The 20,894-nt window shown below is 44.1% G+C and overlaps 1 protein-coding gene across 1 annotated transcript in view; it reads left to right on the top strand.

Annotated features, from left to right (window-relative positions):
• The window catches only part of LOC126426707 (uncharacterized), a 165,650-nt gene extending 144,986 nt beyond the window's left edge, over window positions 1–20,664 (top strand). Inside the window, exons 4-8 of the mRNA XM_050088629.1 lie at window positions 2,181–2,395; window positions 5,217–5,619; window positions 7,315–7,576; window positions 10,830–11,185; window positions 17,306–20,664. Coding sequence (XP_049944586.1) covers window positions 2,181–2,395; window positions 5,217–5,619; window positions 7,315–7,576; window positions 10,830–11,185; window positions 17,306–17,592 — 1,523 coding nt within the window. The 3' untranslated portion in view covers window positions 17,593–20,664. The remainder of the gene's footprint in view (window positions 1–2,180; window positions 2,396–5,216; window positions 5,620–7,314; window positions 7,577–10,829; window positions 11,186–17,305) is intronic.
• The last annotated feature ends 230 nt before the right edge of the window (window positions 20,665–20,894 follow it).

The raw sequence follows: 20,894 nt of genomic DNA, 5'->3' as shown, positions 1-20,894 counted from the left end.
CACTGCAGCCCATATGAATAACAATTTTCAGCACATATTTGTGAAAATTATAGTCATTTTATACGTGAACCTAATACGTTTATTTCGCAGTGGCAGTACATCGTTATTAGTGAGCGTGTATCATCGTTTGTAAAGTCCTATCAGTATTCATAAAATGGCAGTGGGTAAATAGGATACTTTGAGAATTTTTTTTCGGTAACATTTTAAGACTAATGGGTTTTCCTCATCGAATCCATGTCGGACTTCAGCTTTGTTCATTCAGTCAGTGTTTTGTCACAATATGAGTTCGTTATACACTAAAAAATTGACAAAACACATGTAAATCGAAATTACGGTAATTTACTTAGTACTCATTGAAAAAGACCCCACTCCCTTGGTCTTTATCTCCCATTTGTTTTCTGAGAATATTCCTGATCACTTGAGAACATTTCACATAATGAGAAATGAATATTAAAATACTTAAAAAATTTGGTATTTCGCGCTCAAAAATACTCTGCAGTGATTCAATGTACTCTCCAATCCACTTATGTATTCAATAACAACCTAACTTGAAATTAAGTACTCTTAACTCACTTATTCATTTCTTTATACAGTACCAAGAACATTCCAAAACACTCGATCTAGAATGACTTTTAAGTTTGGCACTGCGACGGTCTCCTCCTCTTTTACGTTTCGGCCTCCTGTTAAATGTGAAATATACATAACACACTAAAATTCTAATTAATACACTGCTCACTACTTTAAGCAAGTCAGTTGCCCACAAATTTACTTCACGTTTCTTTGATGCACTCCAGTCGATTTCCGGAAGTATACTGACGCATGCATCTCGCCACCGTCTTTCTACGCCCTTCTCAGCTGGAACATACCCCCACCACAATAGGGTAATAGGCCAATGGAGGGCATTCTGGAAAATTCTATAACATTTTCGAACCTTTTGAAGATGCCATAATATTCTGGAACATTCCACACTGAAGCTACAACAGAGTTCCGAAACATGGCACGGTGTATGGAGTGCTACACTTGAGTTCACGATGTCTTGGGTACACAAGTGCAGCGAGTGGTACGTTTGCATAACAACCATGTTGTTGACACTGCAGTCACTGTTTACTGTTATTGTCTCCTGTGTACAGTACACTTTGCGATACACAGCACACAGCACTCCGTCTTCAGGCCACAAGTGGCCCATCGGGACCATCCGACCGCCGTGTCATCCTCACTGAGGATGCGGATAGCAGGGGCGTGTGGTCAGCACACCGCTCTCCGATGGTTTTCGTTGACCGAAGCCGCTACTATTCGGTCGAGTAGCTCCTCAATTGGCATCACGAGGCTGAGTGCACCCCGAAATATGGTCACCCATCCAAGTGCCGGCCACGCCCGACAGCGCTTAGCTTGGGTGATCTGACGGGAACCGGTGTACACTTTGCGATGCCGTACAACACTTCATCACAGGAGTATGGAGAGATGGTATACATTTTGGGATTCTGTGATGGTAATGCGAAAGCTGCTGTTGCCGAATCCTAATCGTAGGATTCCGAGTGCATACCGAACTGGTACTCTTCCCACTATTCGCAGTCACTCTGAAAGACATCATGACGGTCAAGAAGAGGAAAACATTCTTAATTCAGTACAAGTCCCCACGAACAAGCTGATTTTGATTATTTTTTCGGACCGCTCCGGTGTGGTGCTAACACACCGGACCGTTACAGACCGTTACAGGAGGAAAACGCAGTATTGTCTGACGAGTTTAGTTGGATGCCGTCACGAACACTGTCGCAGGAAGCTTTTCGAAGGAGTATTTTGATCCACCACGACAAGTCCAGCCATCCGCTGTGGCCGAGCCGTTCTCTATGGCACACAGTCACTGCTTCTCTCGAGTTATCAAAATTTCCCTCGCCCTCTGAATTCTTCTGACACACAATCGGTACCTATTTCCTCTTCCCTTGGACAAAGAAACCATTAAAGAATGACGATGAGGTAATTTTAGAAGTGGGGCATTTCCTGAAATACTATACTACAGACTTAAAGTTATCCACAGTTGGTCAAAATGTGTCCCACTGTAGGGTGAACATGTAAACGAGGACTAACAACGTCAAAAGTTTCGTGGTTGGAGCTTCATTTTTTCGAAGTCTTAACTAAAGCTTTACCTCTACTCCTGTAATATTTCTGTTTTGTTATGACAGTGCCAAACCAGCCACGCGCCATCTACGTGTGGGTGTCATCGACGCAGCGGTCCAACTACTGGCAGATGTCAGTGAACGGACACACCTTCTACCGGCTCAACTACCCGCTGAGGCTGCATCGCTGGTACCATTCGTGCGCCTCCTGGAACAGCCAGACTGGAGAATTCCAGCTCTGGGTGAACGACGAGAGGGTCGGCAGGGGATTCCACAACAGGGTGAGTGGCTGGAGGAGCTGGAAGGGTGGACACGGTTGGGCAGCGTGGCTGATCCATTACCTTATGACGGTGGGGCTGCAGACGTGGCAGTCATTGTAAGCGATGTGGCGCTGGTGAAATGTACTGAGATCATGCAAGACACAGAAGTGCTCAGGTCTAATATTCTAGCGAGGCAGTGAAGCGAGTCTGGAGGTACATCATCATATGTGGATTTTCTTTACACGCATCCTTCCAGCAAGGATTCAAGAAAACTTATACAGGAAAGTAATGGGATGCAGATTGAACACATTGTTAAAAATGATGCAGTTCCACTAGAATACAATAGTAAATGACATCAACTGACGATAATACCAAATGAAAAAATGAAATGATTATATGGCATTATTTGCTGGGGATGGGCTCATCTGTGGTTGTTTGGCTACATCGTGCAAGTCTTTTTATTTCACGCCACTTCAAAGACTTGTGTGTCAATGATGATCACATGATGATAATAATGATGATGAAGCCCCATACCCCTTGACAGAGCATAGGGGAATTATGCGGAAGACCCCACTGTACTAGGCAAGGTCCTAGTGGAGGTGGTTTGCCATTGTCTTCCTCCGACCATAATGGGGATGAATGATGATGATGAAGACGACACAACAACACCCAGTCATCTCGAGGCAGGTGAAAATCCCTGAGCCAGCCGGGATTCGAACCTGGGACCCCATGCTTGAGAAGCCAGAAAGCTACCACGAGACCACGACTGCGAACCGATGATGATAAGGATAACAAAACACCCAGTCCCCAAGCTGATGAACGCTGGTCCATCCGGTAACCGAACCTTGGACCCCATGATCTAGAAGTAGCAATGGTAACCACTTGACCACGAGCTGTGAAAATTTACAATCATTACGTCTGTTTTCACCCACCATATCCCACATTCATGCTCTCTCTTTCTCTCGCTCCTGCACTTTCACACATTCACTCATTCTCAAACACTCACTTGCACTCACTTTCGCTTAGTCTTCCACACTGACAAGCTCTCATTTACTCACACTCACTTACTCTCTTTCATATGCCATCAAATACTCTCCACTTACATTTACAAGCTCCAGTTTACTCATGTTCACCCATTCTCCTATTCTCTCTCTCTCTCTCTCTCTCTCTCTCTTTCTCTCTCTCTCTCTCTCTCTCTCTCAGTCTCTCATTTACTGTTTAACAACTTATTTCTAAATTCCCTGATCTACTCCACACATTCACACATTCTGTCACAGCCATTCTCACTAATTTCCTCTCATTTACTCTTCCACATTCATTCTCACATTCCATTTCTCTCTCACAGTCTATCTGTGACAGTTAATGTAGGCTTTGTGTGTCTGCTTCACAAGTGTACCTCCCCTGAGAAACGGTTCGCCATGCCAGGAGATGATGAGAGTCAGAAGGAGAGATGGCAGGTAATATTTACGAAAGAATGTCAGATAGCAATGGTTACTGAATAGTGCCGAATTCATTCCTGGCAGTGGGCTACTCTTCTAAGATCACACACAATGTCCCTATGCACGCAGATGTAAGTGTGCAATATTGGTTTCCTAAAGAATGTGGTGATATAATCCATTTCTTTTGACTGCTCAATTAATGTTATTTACTGTTACCAGAAAGTCTCCCTCACTGTCGCAAAATGTATCCCGTTGATCATTATTAAAGATTGACATGAATTGTTACCCGGTAGTGGTCCAGCTATTACAGTGGTTCAAGGGCTATCAGACACTGTATCATGTGGGCCTTTCATTCTACACTCTGTTTCGAGCTGGTTGGCCCAATTCAGTTACTTTCTAGCCAGAAAGTGTCACAGAACTATTACAGCCACTAAAAGGTGGCGAATTTATAATGGTCGATGTTTATTTTGTTATGCTTTTTCTCACTGTTTTCCTTGAGAAATAAACCAGTCTGTTTGCAGCTAGAAGGTAGTTGTCCCAGAAGGTTGCCAACCAGCTTTCATGGGGATGTTAATGATGTTTCGCCTCATCTTTGCTGTGTGGCTTAAAAAACGAATCACTCTTTTTCAAATTGGTGAGCTACACTATACAGCTATTGTGAATGCCAGAAAGTAGTTCAGGATTACATCATGTAGAAGTTAATGTTGATTTGCATGACACTCACTCTGTCGTTTGAGAAACAGGCCACTCTGGTTACAGCTGGTGGGCTGTATGATCCAACTATTTTTGGTTTAGAAACTCGTTCATTATTATACGATGTAGTTGTTAATGTTGCCGGCCGTTGGTGCCCGAGCGGTTCTAGGCGCTACAGTCTGGAACCGCACGACCGCTACGGTCGCAGGTTCGAATCCTGCCTCGGGCATGGATGTGTGTGATGTCCTTAGGTTAGTTAGGTTTAACTAGTTCTAAGTTCTAGGGGACTTATGACCACAGCAGTTGAGTCCCATAGTGCTCAGAGCCATTTTTTGTTAATGTTGTTTTCCTTGACTCATGGTATGCCGTTCGAGAAATGTGTTGGACTCCTACCAGCTGGTGGGGAGCACGATGCTATTGTTTTGGGTGGTGTTAATGACTTCTCTGAGCTTCACTGTGCCCCGTGAAATGTGACTTGCTCTCTTCCAGCTGGTGGAGTATATAGATGCCAGATGATCGGTCAGTATTGTATCATGCGGATGTTAATTTTGGTTTATTTGACTATTGGTATGTCCCTCCAGAAATGGGTCACTGTTATTGCAGCAGATGGACTACTCGACTCGCCTATTTTGGAATTATGAAGGTATATTATATCATGTGATTGTTGACTCCTGGTATACTGCTTGAGATTTGGGCCCCTCCCCTTCCAGCTGGTGGGCTACACGATCCCAGGAGGCGGAGTGGCCATCACGGGCCAGGAGCAGCGCCAGCCCGGAGGCGGCTTCCTGGAGGGCCCTGGAGCGCCACTGGGCTCTGGAGGCATGCTGGGCGAGGTGACCATGGTGTACCTGTTCGGCGCGGCGCTGGCCGCGGGCAAGGCCCACCGCGACCACAAGCACCACCACGGCAACCACCACGAGGACTACCCGGCCAACGGGCAGTCGCCCGCCTCGGCCACGCCGCCCCCTCCGCCTCCGCCGCCCCCGCAGTTCATGCACCCGCTGCTGGTCGCCGGCCAGATCGCGCCCCGCGGCCAGAACGTCATCCAGCAGATCGAGGGTTCGAGGCCCCGTCTGCCCGAGCAGCCGCAGCAGCAGCAGCAGATCCTCTCAGGTGGGCACGATGTGGCGTCTCCCTGCCTCACTGGACAGCTGGGCTTCAATCTTCTCCAAAAATTGCAGTTCTTAGCTGTCTTCCAGTGCTGACTCTTACTCTGTTGATCTTTCATAAGCTTCCATGTTGTTGTGATTACGTAGGCTTTCCCGGCCTAATAAGACTTGAAAGTCTCTTCGGGTTTGCTGCCGGATCCTAAAATCAACTTGATATTTCGGCGATCCAACTGGTCGTCATCTTCAGGAGAATGCTGCTTCTGCTGATGAGTCCCGCTCAGAACTGACGTCAGGTTGCAAATCGACGTCGTATACAGGCCGCCGTACAGTACACGGCGCATGCACCGCCCATCACGGTTTCTGGCTTCCAAAACAGGGAAGCCCTTAGTGAAACACTGCTGGCAACGATATATCGCAATCGAGGCCGCACCGAAGAACGTTCAGTTTTGATGCGAGATAATACAGGATTACACGTCTTGCTAAGAGGAAACCCATTGTCTCTGTTGATTAAATTATCAGCCAACCTAATTTCAATCGCCTCTTTATAGACACTGTTCCAAAAACCGGAAATGTTGAGAAGCGTACGAACTCTTTGACTGAAATGTGCAGGAGCTCCATCGTGCATGAACCACATGTTATGTCGTACTTGTAAAAGCACATGTTCTAGCAGCACAGGTAGAGTATTCCGTATGAAATCGTGATAACGTGCTCCGTTGAGCGTAGGTGGAAGAACGTGGGGCCCAATCGAGACATCACCAACAATGCCTGCCCAAACGTTCACAGAAAATCTGTGTCGATGACGTGATTGCACAATTGCGTGCGGATTCTCATCAGCCCACACATGTCGATTGTGAAAATTTACAATTTGATCAAGTTGGAATGAAGCCTCATCCGTAAAGAGAGCATTTGCACAGAAATGAGGATTGACACATTGTCGGATGAACCATTCGCAGAAGTGTATCCGTGGAGGCCAATCAGCTGCTGATAGCGCCTGCACACGCTGTACACGGTACGGAAACAACTGGTTCTCCCGTAGCACTCTCCATACAGTGACGTGGTCAACGTTACCTTGTACAGCAGCAACTTCTCTGACGCTGAAATTAGGGTTATCGTCAACTGCACGAAGAATTGCCTCGTCCATTGCACGTGTCCTCGTCGTTCTAGGTCTTCCCCAGTCGCGAGTCGTAGGCTGGAATGTTCCGTGCTCCCTAAGACGCCGATCAATTGCTTCGAACGTCTTCCTGTCGGAACACCTCCGTTCCGGAAATCTGTCTCGATACAAACGCACCGCGCCACAGCTATTGCGCCGCGCTAATCCGTATATCAAATGGGCATCTGCCAACTCCGCGTTTGTAAACATTGCACTGACTGCAAAACCACGTACGTGATGAACACTAACCTGTTGATGCTACGTACTGATGTGCTCGATGCTAGTACTGTAGAGCAATGAGTCGTATGTCAACACAAGCACCGATGTCAACATTACCTTCCTTCAATTGGGCCAACTGACGAAGCTAAACTGAGCCCTAACATGGAAATTGAGCGTTTCCAGACACATGTCCACATAACATCTTTTCTTTATTTGTGTCTGAGGAATGTTTCCTGAAAGTTTGGCCGTACCTTTTTGTAACACCCTGTATATGCAGATTTAGTAGATGCAGATGCTGGACTGTACACTACACGCCGCTTGTGCCCGCAGGAAGCATCTTCGGGGTGGACGGTCTGGGACTGGGCGGGGACTCCTTCCTGTCCAACAAGGCCTTCGAGGGGTCCCTGCTGGAGGGCGGCGCCGTGTCCAGCCACAAGCTGTTCAAGAGGCAGCAGGAGCAGGAGGCGCTGCACGGGGACTCCGACGGCCAGAGGCTGGAGCTGGAGGAGGGCCGCTCCACCACCAGGAGGAGCAGGGAGCTGCACGTCGCGCCCGTGTCCGAGGACCCCGAGGACGAGTACACCACGCCCAGGTAACCCACCTGCTGCTGTCCAGCGCACACGGCTACTGGGCACTGCCGGCCACGTGGAGGGCTACTGCGGTCAGTCGGTCAGTCAATGCCGGGACCACTTCGAGCCCAGTGTGTCGAGCTTTGGGGCACACCATGTTGGGTTTACATGAACAGTGGCATTTGGATTACCCAGTCTAAGGCAAAGGCAGCAATACAGTAGAGTGTTTGGGTACTTAATCATCACAGACATTGAAGGGAATCATCATCACAGATATTGAAGGTTATCATTTATACAGGGTGCTCCATTGATCGTGACGGGGCCAAATATCTCACGAAATAAGCGTCAAACGAAAAAACTACAAAGAACGAAACTTGTTCAGCTTGAAGAGGGAAACCAGATGCCGCTATGGTTGGCCAGCTAGATGGCGCTGCCATAGATCAAACAGGTATCAACTGCGTCTTTTAAATAGGAAGCCCCATTTTTTATTACATATTCGTGTAGTACGTAAAGAAATATGAATGTTTTAGTTCAACCACTTTTTTCGCTTCGTGATAGATGGCGCTGTAATAGTCACTAACGTATAAGTACGTGCTATCACGTAACATTCCGCCAGTGCCGACCGTATTTGCTTCGTGGTACATTACCCGTGTTAAAATTGACCGTTTACCAATTGCTGAAAAGGTCGATATTGTGTTGATGTACGGCTATTGTGATCAAAATGACCAACGGCCGTGTACTATGTATGCTGCTCGGTATCCTGGACGACATCATCCAAGTCTTCGGAGCGTTCGCCGGATAGTTACGTTATTTAAGGAAACAGGAAGTGTTCAGCCACATGTGAAACGTCAACCACGACCTGCAACGAATGACGATGCCCAAGTAGGTGTTTTAGCTGCTGTCGCGGCTAATCCGCACATCAGTAGCAGACAAATTGCGCGAGAATAGGGAATCTCAAATACGTCGGTGTTTAGAATGCTACATCAACATCGATTGCACCCGAATATGCACTATTGGGCAACGGAAAATCCACGATGGCTGCGACAAGTGAATCATCAGCGACCTTGGCGGGTTAATGTATGGTGCGGCATTATGGGAGGAAGGATACTTGGCCCCCATTTTATCGATGGCAATCTGAATGGTGCAATATTTTGCTGATTTCCTACCTAATCTTCCACCGATGTTACCACAAGATGTTTCACTGCATGACAGAATGGCGATGTACTTCCAACATGATGGATGTCCGGCACATAGCTCGGGTGCGGTTGAAGCGGTACTGAATAGCATATTTCATGACAGGTGGATTGGTCGTCGAAGCACCATACCGTGGCCCGCACGTTCACCGGATCTGACGTCCCCGGATTTCTTTCTGTGGGGAAAGCTGAAGGATATTTGCTATCGTGACCCACCGACAACGCCTGACAACATGCGTCAGCGCATTGTCAATGTATGTGCGAACATTACGGAAGGCGAACTACTCGCTGTTGAGAGGAATGTCGTTACACGTATTGCCAAATGCATTGAGGTTTACGGACATCATTTTGAGCATTTATTGCACTAATGTGGCATTTACAAGTAATCACGCTGTAACAGCATGCGTTCTCAGAAATGATAAGTTCACAAAGATACATGTATCACATTGGGACAACCGAAATAAAATATTCAAACGTACCTACGTTCTGTATTTTAATTTAAAAAACCTACCTGTTACCAACTGTTCGTCTAAAATTGTGAGCCATATGTTTGTGACTATTACAGCGCCATCTATCACAAAGCGAAAAAAGTGGTCCAACTAAAACATTCATATTTCTTTACGTACTACACGAATATGTAATAAAAATGGGGATTCCTATTTTAAAAAAACGCAGCTCATATCCGTTTGACCTATGGCAGCGCCATCTAACGGGCCAACCATAGCACCATTTGGTTTCCCCCTTCAAGATAGACAAGTTTCGATCTTTGTAGTTTTTTCGTTTGACGCTTATTTCTTCAGATCTTTGGCCCGGTCACGATCAATGGACCGCCCTATATATATATATATATATATATATATATATATATATATATATATATATATATATATATATATATATATATATGTTTTTTTAAATGGACCTCCTATATTTTTTCTTCAGCAATCCACAGCATGACAAAGCACATACACAATGGCGTCGATTGCATCGCAATATTCCCATTACATTCAGAGAAATTGAGACGCGAAGTTGACGCTTGAAACACCCGACATGCGCTGCTAGCGCACGTCCTGCGGCTCAGGCGTGAACCCCATGCTGCCCGTAATCGCGATGTGATTGACATGTGTAATCACACTTCCATACTTATCTAGAGGTCCGAAACAACGGTAAAACTTTTAGTCCACTTGCTCGTTTCACTAAAACCATCAACATGAATTTTACTATTACGAGTGAATGATTAACTGTCACTTGCGCTAGATCTACAGTAAAGTTTTAACGTTGAACGGCATTACCTTTTTAGTAAACGATAAGCGAAGTTAACTTTGTGACTAACGTTGCGGTACACAGATATGCTACAGAACCGCGTCACCCCTAGCCTATGGGATAAATACCTGCTGGAATGTACGGCGTTAACGCAGGATGGCAGCAGACCGTATTATTCGTTTCGGACCTCTTGATAAGTATGGAAGTGTGATTACGCATGTCAATCACATCGCGATAACGGGCAGCATGGGATTCACGCCTGAGCCTCAGGACGTGCGCTAGCAGCGCATGTCGGGTGTTTCAAGCGTCAACTTCGCGTCTCAATATCTCGGGATGTAATGGGAACATTGCGATGCAATCAACGCCATTGCGTATGTGCTTTGTCATGCTGTGGATTGCTGAAGAAAAAATATGGGAGGTCCATTTAAAAGAACATAAGTTTGTGTTTAAAAACACATATGCTTTCGTTTTAGAATGTTTCCAAATATCTACATTCATGGGCCCCAGCCCTACATTGATACCGGTGAAAGTCGTTTTCCAATAGCTGTTATTGTTCCAGAGATATTTTGGGTGGACAAGATAGCTGGGACACCCTGTGTATATATATATATATATATATATATATATATATATATATATATATATATAATTGGACAACCATTTGGCATAAAGAATGGAAGGAGATATATATATATGCCATCCATTTTTTATGTCAAATGGTTGTCCAATGTCTTGTGTGGTATTGACTGATGTTAGTGCAAAAAAGCACAGCAACGAGTTATTTCGAGAATAAAAACAATGTCTGTCTCTGGTGTTGCAGGTACAAGGCCAAGATGCCGCTGAAACTCAGCAAGAAACTGTGGGCCACCTCCAGAACGTCCAGCTCTGCCGAAGAGGCGCACACCAGCAAGGCCGACAGTTCCACGGAGAGTGTCGACAGCGAGCCAGCGACCAGCAGTCCCGTCAAAAAGGTGGCAGACAGGGCGAGGAAGTCCCCTGTGACCAAGAGGGCCACCAACGAGCCCAAGGCTCCAGCCGAGGCCTCCGACCTGGAGGAGGAGGTCCTGGCAGAGGCTGACGGCGACGCCAAGAACTCGCGCACCAGCAAGAGGGGGGCCCTCCTGCCCTCCGATGACCTCTTCCTGAGCTCCAGCGCCAGTCTGCTCAGCCAGCCCAGTAAGTCACGGTCCAACAAATGAGGTCTCACACAACTGGACCACTTGTAATTATAATCAGGATGACACAGTAAGTAGAGCGGTTAGTGAATTCCAAAAAAGACTAATTGTTGCCAGATTTCCCTCCCCGTATGATTCAGATCAAAAGTGCCAGTAAATCTGAAGAAAGCAGTATTTCATCAATGCATTCTTCCTGTGATGACGTATGGCTGCGAGACATGGACACTGAACTCATTTATAAAAAAAAATGGCTCTGACCACTGTGGGACTTAACATTTGAGGTCATCAGTCCCCTAGAAAGAACTACTTAAACCTAACTAACCTAAGGACACCACACACATCCATGCGCGAGGCAGGATTCGAGCCTGCGACCGTAGCGGTCGCGCGGTTCCAGACTGTAGCGCCTAGATCCGCTCGGCGAACTCATTTACAAAAGGGAAACTTAGCACAGAGAGCCATGGAGAGATCAATGCTAGGCTATACAAGAAACGATAGGAAAAGGACAGATGACAGACATTGTAATTCTGTCAGAGACAGCAAAGGACTTGGAAGAGCAGTTGAACGGAATGGACAGTGTCTTGAAAGGTGGGTATAAGATGAACATCAACAAAAGCAAAACGAGGATAATGGAATGTAGTCGAATTACGTCGGGTGATGCTGAGGGAATTAGATTAGGAAATGAGACACTTAAAGTAGTAAAGGAGTTTTGCTATTTGGGGAGCAAAATAACTGATGATGGTCGAAGTAGAGAGGATATAAAATGTAAACTGGCAATGGCAAGGAAAGCGTTTCTGAAGAAGAAATATTTGTTAACATCGAGTATCGATTTAAATGTCAGGAAGTCGTTTCGGAAAGTATTTGTATGGAGTGTAGTCATGTATGGAAGTGAAACGTGGACGATAAATAGTTTAGACAAGAAGAGAATAGAAGCTTTCCAAATGTGGTGCTACAGAAGAATGCTGAAGATTAGGTGGGTAGATCACATAACTAATGAGGAGGTATTGAATAGAATTGGGGAGAAGAGGAATTTGTGGCACAACTTGACAAGAAGAAGGGATCGGTTGGTAGGACATGTTCTGAGACATCAAGGGATCACCAATTTAGTACTGGAGGGCAGCGTGGAGGGTAAAAATCGTAGAGGGAGACCAAGAGATGAATACACTACGCAGATTCAGGATCAAACCAGTCTCAGGACTGATACAACAACAACAGCAACAAGGTGGAGCTTCAGTTGTAAATATCACATGTAAATAACAATACAGCAGGAGCAGATGAGACATCTTAGAGACAGTAGGTTCCTCCAAATGGCAGTGCGCTGGCCACGTCGCAAGAAGAAAAGACAACAGATGGACGAAGCTAGTACTGGAGTGGAGTCCGAGAGAGTACTGGATGCCTAGAGGAAGATCACCAGACAGATGGGACAAAGACATCACGAAGATTGCTGGTAACACCTGGCAGAGAACGGCCCAAGACCGTCCCACTTGGAGAAGACTGCTGAAAGCCTACCTGAATCCACGACTCGTAGAGGCCACATAATTTAATGATTGAATTGGCTGATGATGATGTTGATGATGACATGGTGCAGTATTGCCACATTTCCCCTTTCGACTTCAGTTCCCCCATCCAAGATAATGGATCTAGCCCACTTGTCCCTGGAGCTGGAAAGTTCTGGGTTTGATCCACAGCAAGTTTATTTTTCTTAATTTTCATCTGTTTTCTAAGAATTTTGGGACGGTGTTGTAACACTCTTAAGCAGGCCAATTGTGACCTTTTAACTAACTAGGTGTGTCACAACTCCATCCTAAAATTTCTGGAAAACAGATAAAATTTAAGAAAGAACTTGATTTTGATCAAATGCAGAACATTCTGCCTCCAGGTACATGTGGACTATACTTGCCATCTTGGGTTGGTGGTGAGAGAGGGATAAAAGAGAGCTGCAGAAGAGGTTGGGGTGACCTTTAGACGGAAAATTTGGCAACATTACGAGTTTATAAGGAGTAGCGGGAGCAAAAGCTGGCAATAATGCAGCCTGTCCTGGAACTTCCCTACAGGGTGTATACGTGGACAAGGAAAAAAATTCCCGGATTTCCCGGTTAAAAATACAGTTTCTCCCGGGTGAAAATACACTTTTTCCGTGTTAACACTTTGCCATCCGCACGTCTCATACAAACTGATTCGCTTGGCGCCGGCAGTGCTAGTTCGAATTACTTGGCTTGTCGCCGGCCATTCTTGCCATTATCGGGAGATTTTAAATTTTTAAGTTTTACTAATCTCATCGTTAGTTCTCGTTAGTCCTCAACCCTGTTCCCCTACTATCATTAAGTTTCGAAGATATACATATGTAAATAAATACAAAATTTGTTTATTTAAACTTTTTGGAAAAATAATGAATTACCAATTACACTTTGAAAACCCGGTCGGCATTACTCGGTTTATTGTTGTTGTCGGAAAAACGCAAAAATGATAATATTTGTCTGAATCGGTTGCGGGACATCGTTTTGCGAAATATCGGTGTGTGTATCAACGGATTTGTTCACCAATAATCATCGATCCTTGCTTTTTTTACAATGCCATATGGACAGCAAGCCCAAACTATTTTGAAAGTTCGCGTCCCGTAACGTCGACGAATTTGGCAAATTTTTTTATCCAGTCTCCTTCTGTTGCAATTCTGACTGTATTACTTGTTAGTTTCTTTGCTAATGTACTCAAATAGACCATTCCCAATATATAATTCTACGATATCCTCGGCGCTCTGTGTATCTTTGGGAAATATATATGGACTCTGAAATCCTTCAAATTTATTATTGGTCCTCGGTAAATCAAAGTCTGACCACTGTGCACTGTCATCGTCAGATTCATCCGAATCAGTTGGCAACCGTTTGGACATATCTCACTATCTTTCGAAAATTCTGCTTCACTTTCATTTTTTTGATATCCAATGTCTTCTTCATAATCGGCTAAGCCGTCCGGAACGTCAGACGAGACGTCCGCGCATTCATCGTAAATAGAGTGCAAAGGATACTACTAAAGTGCTGTCGCCGGCCACTGCGTGATACTATGCACATGACACCACTGTGGTGTCGCCGGACGGTAGGGTGTTAAGTGACGGTATACTCTTCGTCGGCACTGTAAAACTCATCAATCCTTTGAATGTTTATGGTTTTATATACCAACGTAGAATTTCCTGGCACAGTAGAAAACGAAACTCAGGGGGGAAAACACGTTTTGAAAGATCTTTGATGTGCAGCAACTTGTATGCTGCATATTTTCGTATTACGAAGGTATAACTTCGAATTCCACCGAACACCGCATGTCACTTTCCGAAACATTGAAATTGAGATTGCGATGCGCTTTTGTAAGCCAGTCATAGCTCATGTCACGTGATCTCGCCAGCTGGTGACAGCATAGGTCACGTGATGTAGTCAACCAATAGCAAAACCACTCTTTAAGTAGCTCGAACACACTTATAAGGAATGTTAATGGTTTAAATTAATATACATAGCATTCACATATAATATTGGGCTCGAAGATTAATAAGCTGGAAGAGAAGCTAAGCTTTCCCATATAATGTGGTATCTTAAAGGGTAACACGCTCAAAAAAGATCATCACACAAATGTGCCAGTAAAATTTTTAATAACGACTTAAACGTCTCTTCTTCTAGGCTCGAAACTCTTCTCAATGATCGTCCTCAAAGAGTTGATTTTTAGATGAGATTCACACGCCTTGTGATTTAAGAAATTCGTCGTGCATTCTCGCACATAGTTCATCTTGCGTAAAAGGAAATTTGCTTTGTATGTAACGCTTTTCAAACCACTATTCGCAATATTTTCCTGCGACCTGTTAGAAATGGGTTCGCTTCAGCAGTTGCAAGTTAGCGCCATATAACAGGCATCACCGCGCTTGCGCAGCTACGATGACGCAGGAAGCCCGTATGTTCGTACGTGTAAAACATTAAAAGGTCATACATTATGTCATAAAAGAAACAAGACATCAGAGGATACTTCAAGAGCGTCGGAATTTCGTGAACCACACTAAAATGCATAATTCGGCTTAAAGTGCACATTCGTATGTCCAGATTCGGATGTAAATTTTCTTGGCGTATCAGTACTTTATTATCTCATGTTTGGTTCTTTATTATGCCATAATGCCATAAGTGCACTTGAAATACAGCGAACAGTTGAAACTAGCCCACAGTGTGAAATTAAACACCTCGTTTCAAATAAATTGACTGCCCCAGCAGAAAAGATTAATAAAAGCCAAATCTCTTAAGCAAACCGACAAAAATAACTTCATTGTTCTGCAAGGTGATTAATGATTGACTGTCAGAAAGGTGGAAATAAAATCTGAAACTAATAACAAATTTTAACCTTCCGTAACTATGCGAAAGTATTTTAACTCATTTGACAGCTTCCGGCCACAAAAATCCGTTTTGTTATCATTTATCGTGAGAGCAACAAACGAAGAGGAAACAACAAAATCACTGAACGTAAACACAGGTCGCGTGGACGCTCCCCACCTCCCCACCACAACTCGGACTGCTCTGTGCATCGGCCCTGGATCCACGATATTTCCAAACCGGGGTAATATTAAGTAGTGGCGCCCAGCCAAACTTCTGTAGCCCGAAGCGGGAGAAGGTTCTACTCATACGCGACTCAAATGCGCATGCACAAGAGCCCGCCCGCAACAGTGAAAAATTCCCGGAATTCTAAAAAAAATCCCGCGGTTTTCCCGGTTTTCTCCCGGATGAAGAAATTCCCGGGTTTTTCCCGGATCTCCCGGGTAGTATACACCCTGGCCCTAACATCCTACTACCCTTTGGGTCACATTGTACATTTCATTACAGTAACTACTTTCAGCCCATGACACAGGTCATCCTTATCGTTTATGTGCAACAATATAGGGCTTGTCACCAGGGTCAGGATTCAGTTAAAATGAAACATAGCAAGTGACCCAGACCGTGCCTTTGTTCACAATAACCCTGAAAGTATTGGACTTCAGTAGTCTCTCTGTACTTATTGTCACCTCTTTTTCCACTCTTCCTTCGCCCATTTCCATCTTACAATACATGCACTTCTTATGGAGATGTCTTTCTTTTGTCAATCTACACCTCTTGACAGTAAGAGCTTCATCTAATACTGTCCAATAGGCATTCAGCATCATCTCTTCAGAGGTTCATACTGGTGAGATGCAGCCATGTGCAATCAATCAGAATAGGCCTGCTCTTCTCCAAGCCTTATATGTACACAATTACTCAGCAAATGAAGTGCACTGCACAGAAGGATGTACTTTGACTAATAACAACCTCTCTGTGCCTTAATTCCACTTGCGAATGGGATGATGGAAAAATGTGCTCTGCAGTCTGTGGCAGAAAGTTCATAGCACACCATGCTGATATTTTCCCCTTCTTGTCCTATTCACATACAGTACATGTGGCTGTTGGTAACCCCCAGTATCTGATCTAATTAGTTCTCATTTTACCTTGTGATCATTTTATGAGAGTCACATTGTAAAAACCAATGTGTTTCTTGATTCACTTTGCACTGTTTATTTACCCTATACATATCATGATACAGTCTCTTATACTTTGCACCCTTGATACTTCTGCAGGCCGTATGTTTGAATAGAACTATTTAATATATAAGATGCTCAACAAAAATTTACCAAAATATTTACATGAGATGTGCTGGTAATAACTAGAAGACGCTAAGCAATAAAATATGTTCAGAAATTAAATACTTGTTGAAATATGAACCACTCTAAGTATTCATGGTATTGTACGACCACATGTTCACCATGCAAATAATCAGTCAACCCCAGGAGACGTCGCGCCAATACCGCATAACACTGCTTCTATCCTCCATGCTGGCCTCAATTCGGCTTGGGAAACACTCCAGAAGTTGCTTTAGGTATCCTATGTTCAGTTGTAGTCACATTACAATGATTGGATCCCAGAGAACTAGCAAATCGTGTGAATGTTGATTACTACATTAATCCACAATTTGAAACAATCCCAGACATTTTCTGTGGAATGACCATCGGGTATATGTAGTGTATATGTAATACAGTGATCAAGAATTGACAGCTAGAGAACCAGAACTGAGTGTGGGTCGGGTGTTGCAGGTTCCTCGCCGGTGCTGTCGGGCTCGTTTGCCTTCAGTAAGCTGCCTGTGGAGGCGGCGCCATTGTTGCTGCAGCCTGGGACACCTCCTCCATTGTTGGAGCCAGAGGCGGAGCCCTACCCCCGAGAGCCTGCCGAGGGGGAGGTGGCCGAGGTGATGCGGGTCTGCTCGGGGTGCGACCCCGAGCCGTTCAAGGCAGCCGCCATCATCTCGTGGCGTGCCACGCCCAAGAAGGTCTACTCCGGCGCACTCTACTCGCTCGCCAACCCGGAGTGCAGGAAGTTCTGATCCTCTGCATTACAGACTCTGTGACAATGTGATGTGAGGTTGGATTTGGATCCACTGGTTTCGCCTTGTGAATGGATGGTTTATGGTTTGTGTGAAGAGGACTTCTTGTTCGTATAACTGGAAATAATAGTGAATTCTGTGTATGTGCATCTACTTGATCACCATCATCTGCTGCACATTCATGGAAATATGGGAGGGGATCGTTGCATAGTGTTGGAGAGTGATATAGGCTACTATATGACCGAGTAAGTTGGTCACCACATTGTCATGCAGCATGCACAAACTGTCCTGTGCATGGGTAGGCAAAGTACACAGAAGTACAAAGTGGTCCATCTGTGTGACAGTGCCAACTGTTTGCTGCATAATCTGGCCATATGCACTGCATTCCAAACTGTCTGCTGCATACTCAGGTAATGTACACACAGCTGCAAACTCTTTAGTACATAATTGCAAAAAGGCTGCACAGTCAGGTCTGTCTGCATGACAGTGTAAACTGTCTGCTGCACAGTCAGCTTGTCTGCACGATAGTACAAACTGTCTGCTGCACAGTCAGGCTGTCTGCATGATAGTACAAACTGTCTGCTGCACAGTCAGGCTGTCTGCACGATAGTACAAACTGTCTGCTGCACAGTCAGCTTGTCTGCATGATAGTACAAACTGTCTGCTGCACAGTCATGCTGTCTGCACGATAGTACAAACAGTCTGCTGCACAGTCAGCTTGTCTGCATGATAGTACGAACTGTCTGCTGCACAGTCAGGCTGTCTGCATGATAGTACAAACTGTCTGCTGCATAGTCAGGCTGTCTGCATGATAGTACAAACTGTCTGCTGCACAGTCAGGCTGTCTGCATGACAGTGCAAACTGTCTGCTGCACATTTAAGTTGTCTGTCTGACAATGCAAACAGTTTGCTGCATAGTGAGGCCATCTGTCTGACAATGCAAACTGCGTGCTATATGGTCAGGTTATCTACATGACAGTGCAAACTGTCTGCTGCACAGTTATGCTGTCTGTCTGACAATGCAAACTGCCTGCTGCACAGTCAGGCTGTCTCAATAACAGTGCAAACTGTCAGTTGCACAGCTCGGCTGTCTGTGTAGCAATGCCTATTGTCAACTGCACAGTCAGGCTGTCTCCATGAAAGTGCATACTGCCAGCTGCACAGTCAGGCTGTCTGCACGACAGTGCAAACTGTCTGCTGCACACTCAAGCAATATATGTAGCAGAGATAACTATTCCCTACACTATTGCACAGTTTGCAAATTGTTACAATATTTTGACTGCAATAGGACCAGAGACTGTCCACTGCACTATTGTGCCACCTACACAAGAGCAGAAACTGCCCACTGTGTGTAAATAGAAAACAGTTCCTCCCAATATCCCACAATCTGCACCATGAGTACTGTCCTGGAATGTGCACAATAGTGCAAACCATCACCACAAACCTGTGCAGTCAGTTTGATCATACCAGCAGTCTACTGCACGACAGCGAAAATTATCCACTGCCCCATCACACTCCACATCTTGAACCTGCAAGATAATGCAAATTGTCTTATGCACAATTGTGCTATCTGTAAAGAGGTACAAATTTCTCTCTTCTAAATTGGGAGTTTTGTGTAAATGGCTACTTACAGCTGTGCAGATGGGTAGAAAGACAATTGCATGAGTGTACAGAAGCACATACGAGCCAATGCATGGTATATAAATACATTCTGTACAATTACTTATGAATGGTGGGCTCCATGTGGTTCCCAAGTTGTGCAGCGACTGTAAACCATAAAATTACCAAATAAGCAGCAACCAGTCGCAAAATCATGTTTTATTTATTTACTTTTGCAAATCGATTTAAACTGATTAACAGCTTACTTGTTCCGAGATCATATTAAACATAATTTTTTGTTCAGTTAAATCAAATGCTTTGTAATCCCCAAAAAACCTCCCTAAAGCAAAGTGTACATGTTCACCCTTTATGAAGTGCACAGTTAATTTAATTTTACGTCCACTGATGTAAACAGGATGTAGTATGTCCTATATATCAACATGATTCAGCTGAAATGAGGGAAAAACTACAATGACAAGACGAAGACAATAAAAAGCTTTGCGGCTGCAGATGTGATAATTCAAGTGATGACATCTGTATCCCCTGTTGATTTCTCTGTTTCTAGTTTCATGCAATTTTTCCTTCATTTCACGTATGTCCCTTCCCAATATCGCCATGATGATGCAGTGACCGCCAGCAATTGTTACCATAATACATTCGGTTTATATTCATCTACAGTCGTCATCTTCAATCATTATTTTGTATCTCATCTATTAATTGTTCCAAACTTTGGAAGTAAATGTTATTTTTTATTTATTAAACCATTTTTTTGTGTTACGATGAATTTTTACTGTCGAAGTGTTAACTTTAGTAGGGGATTTTTATAAATGTGTATTTTGTGTAATTTTTATACAACAAACACAAACAAAGGCTTGAGAAAAGTGCCAACATGTCTGTTATACCTCTAACGACGTTTGGTTGCAGTTTCTAGTGAATGATACAATCTACATTTCCATTTGTTCTACAGGAAGATATGTGCAACGTTTCTACGGTAGCATCGAAAATTCAAGTATTTCAGTGTTGAATACTCATTTTCAGATATGTGTTACTAGCGCTGTGGTTTTGTGCTCTGAATCGAAACTACATTCCTTTATCGCGTTTAAAATCTTATAGTAGTGAGAAAAGCTGCCCATAGCTGCAAATATTAAGTGAAGTTTTGCAATAATTGCACTGCAACACATCGTTTCATTATCATCTGTTTTGAACAAAAATAAAGCTTTCGTGTTGGCGCAAGACAATGGCTTAGGCTTGATAATGGGTCTTATAGAATATCAGTGAAGACAAAAGTTGTCATTATTCTTTGTTCACCTTTCTAATTTTTCATCTTTTACATAGAGAACTCAAATTTGAACTCGATTCAGATCATGCACCCACTGTCTAACAGATTTAAAAGCCATCAACTGAAGATGAACACCAACCGCTGGTAATGATTTATGTCTTTGTTTTATTAAATTTTCACCTCCGTGGTCTAAATGGGGTTCTGTCTTGATTGATGTGAAAATAATTATTCAATTTATTGATGACCGGTATTTTTCTCCTGTAATTCTTTCCTTAGCTTAAATTCCAATTTATTTTGTGTATTTTATGTGTCATTGGAAATCAGGAAGCTGTGAACTAGGTAAGCATTTCTGATAAAATACTGTTGAAATGAAAACAAGAAAAAAATTGTTGTATGTATAAAGACATAAATAAACGTTTACAGC

Source organism: Schistocerca serialis, chromosome 11 (assembly GCF_023864345.2).
Source record: "Schistocerca serialis cubense isolate TAMUIC-IGC-003099 chromosome 11, iqSchSeri2.2, whole genome shotgun sequence".
Taxonomy (NCBI): Eukaryota; Metazoa; Arthropoda; class Insecta; order Orthoptera; family Acrididae; genus Schistocerca; species Schistocerca serialis.
Note: the sequence above shows the minus strand (reverse complement) of the source record. Positions and strands in the feature narration are given on the sequence as shown.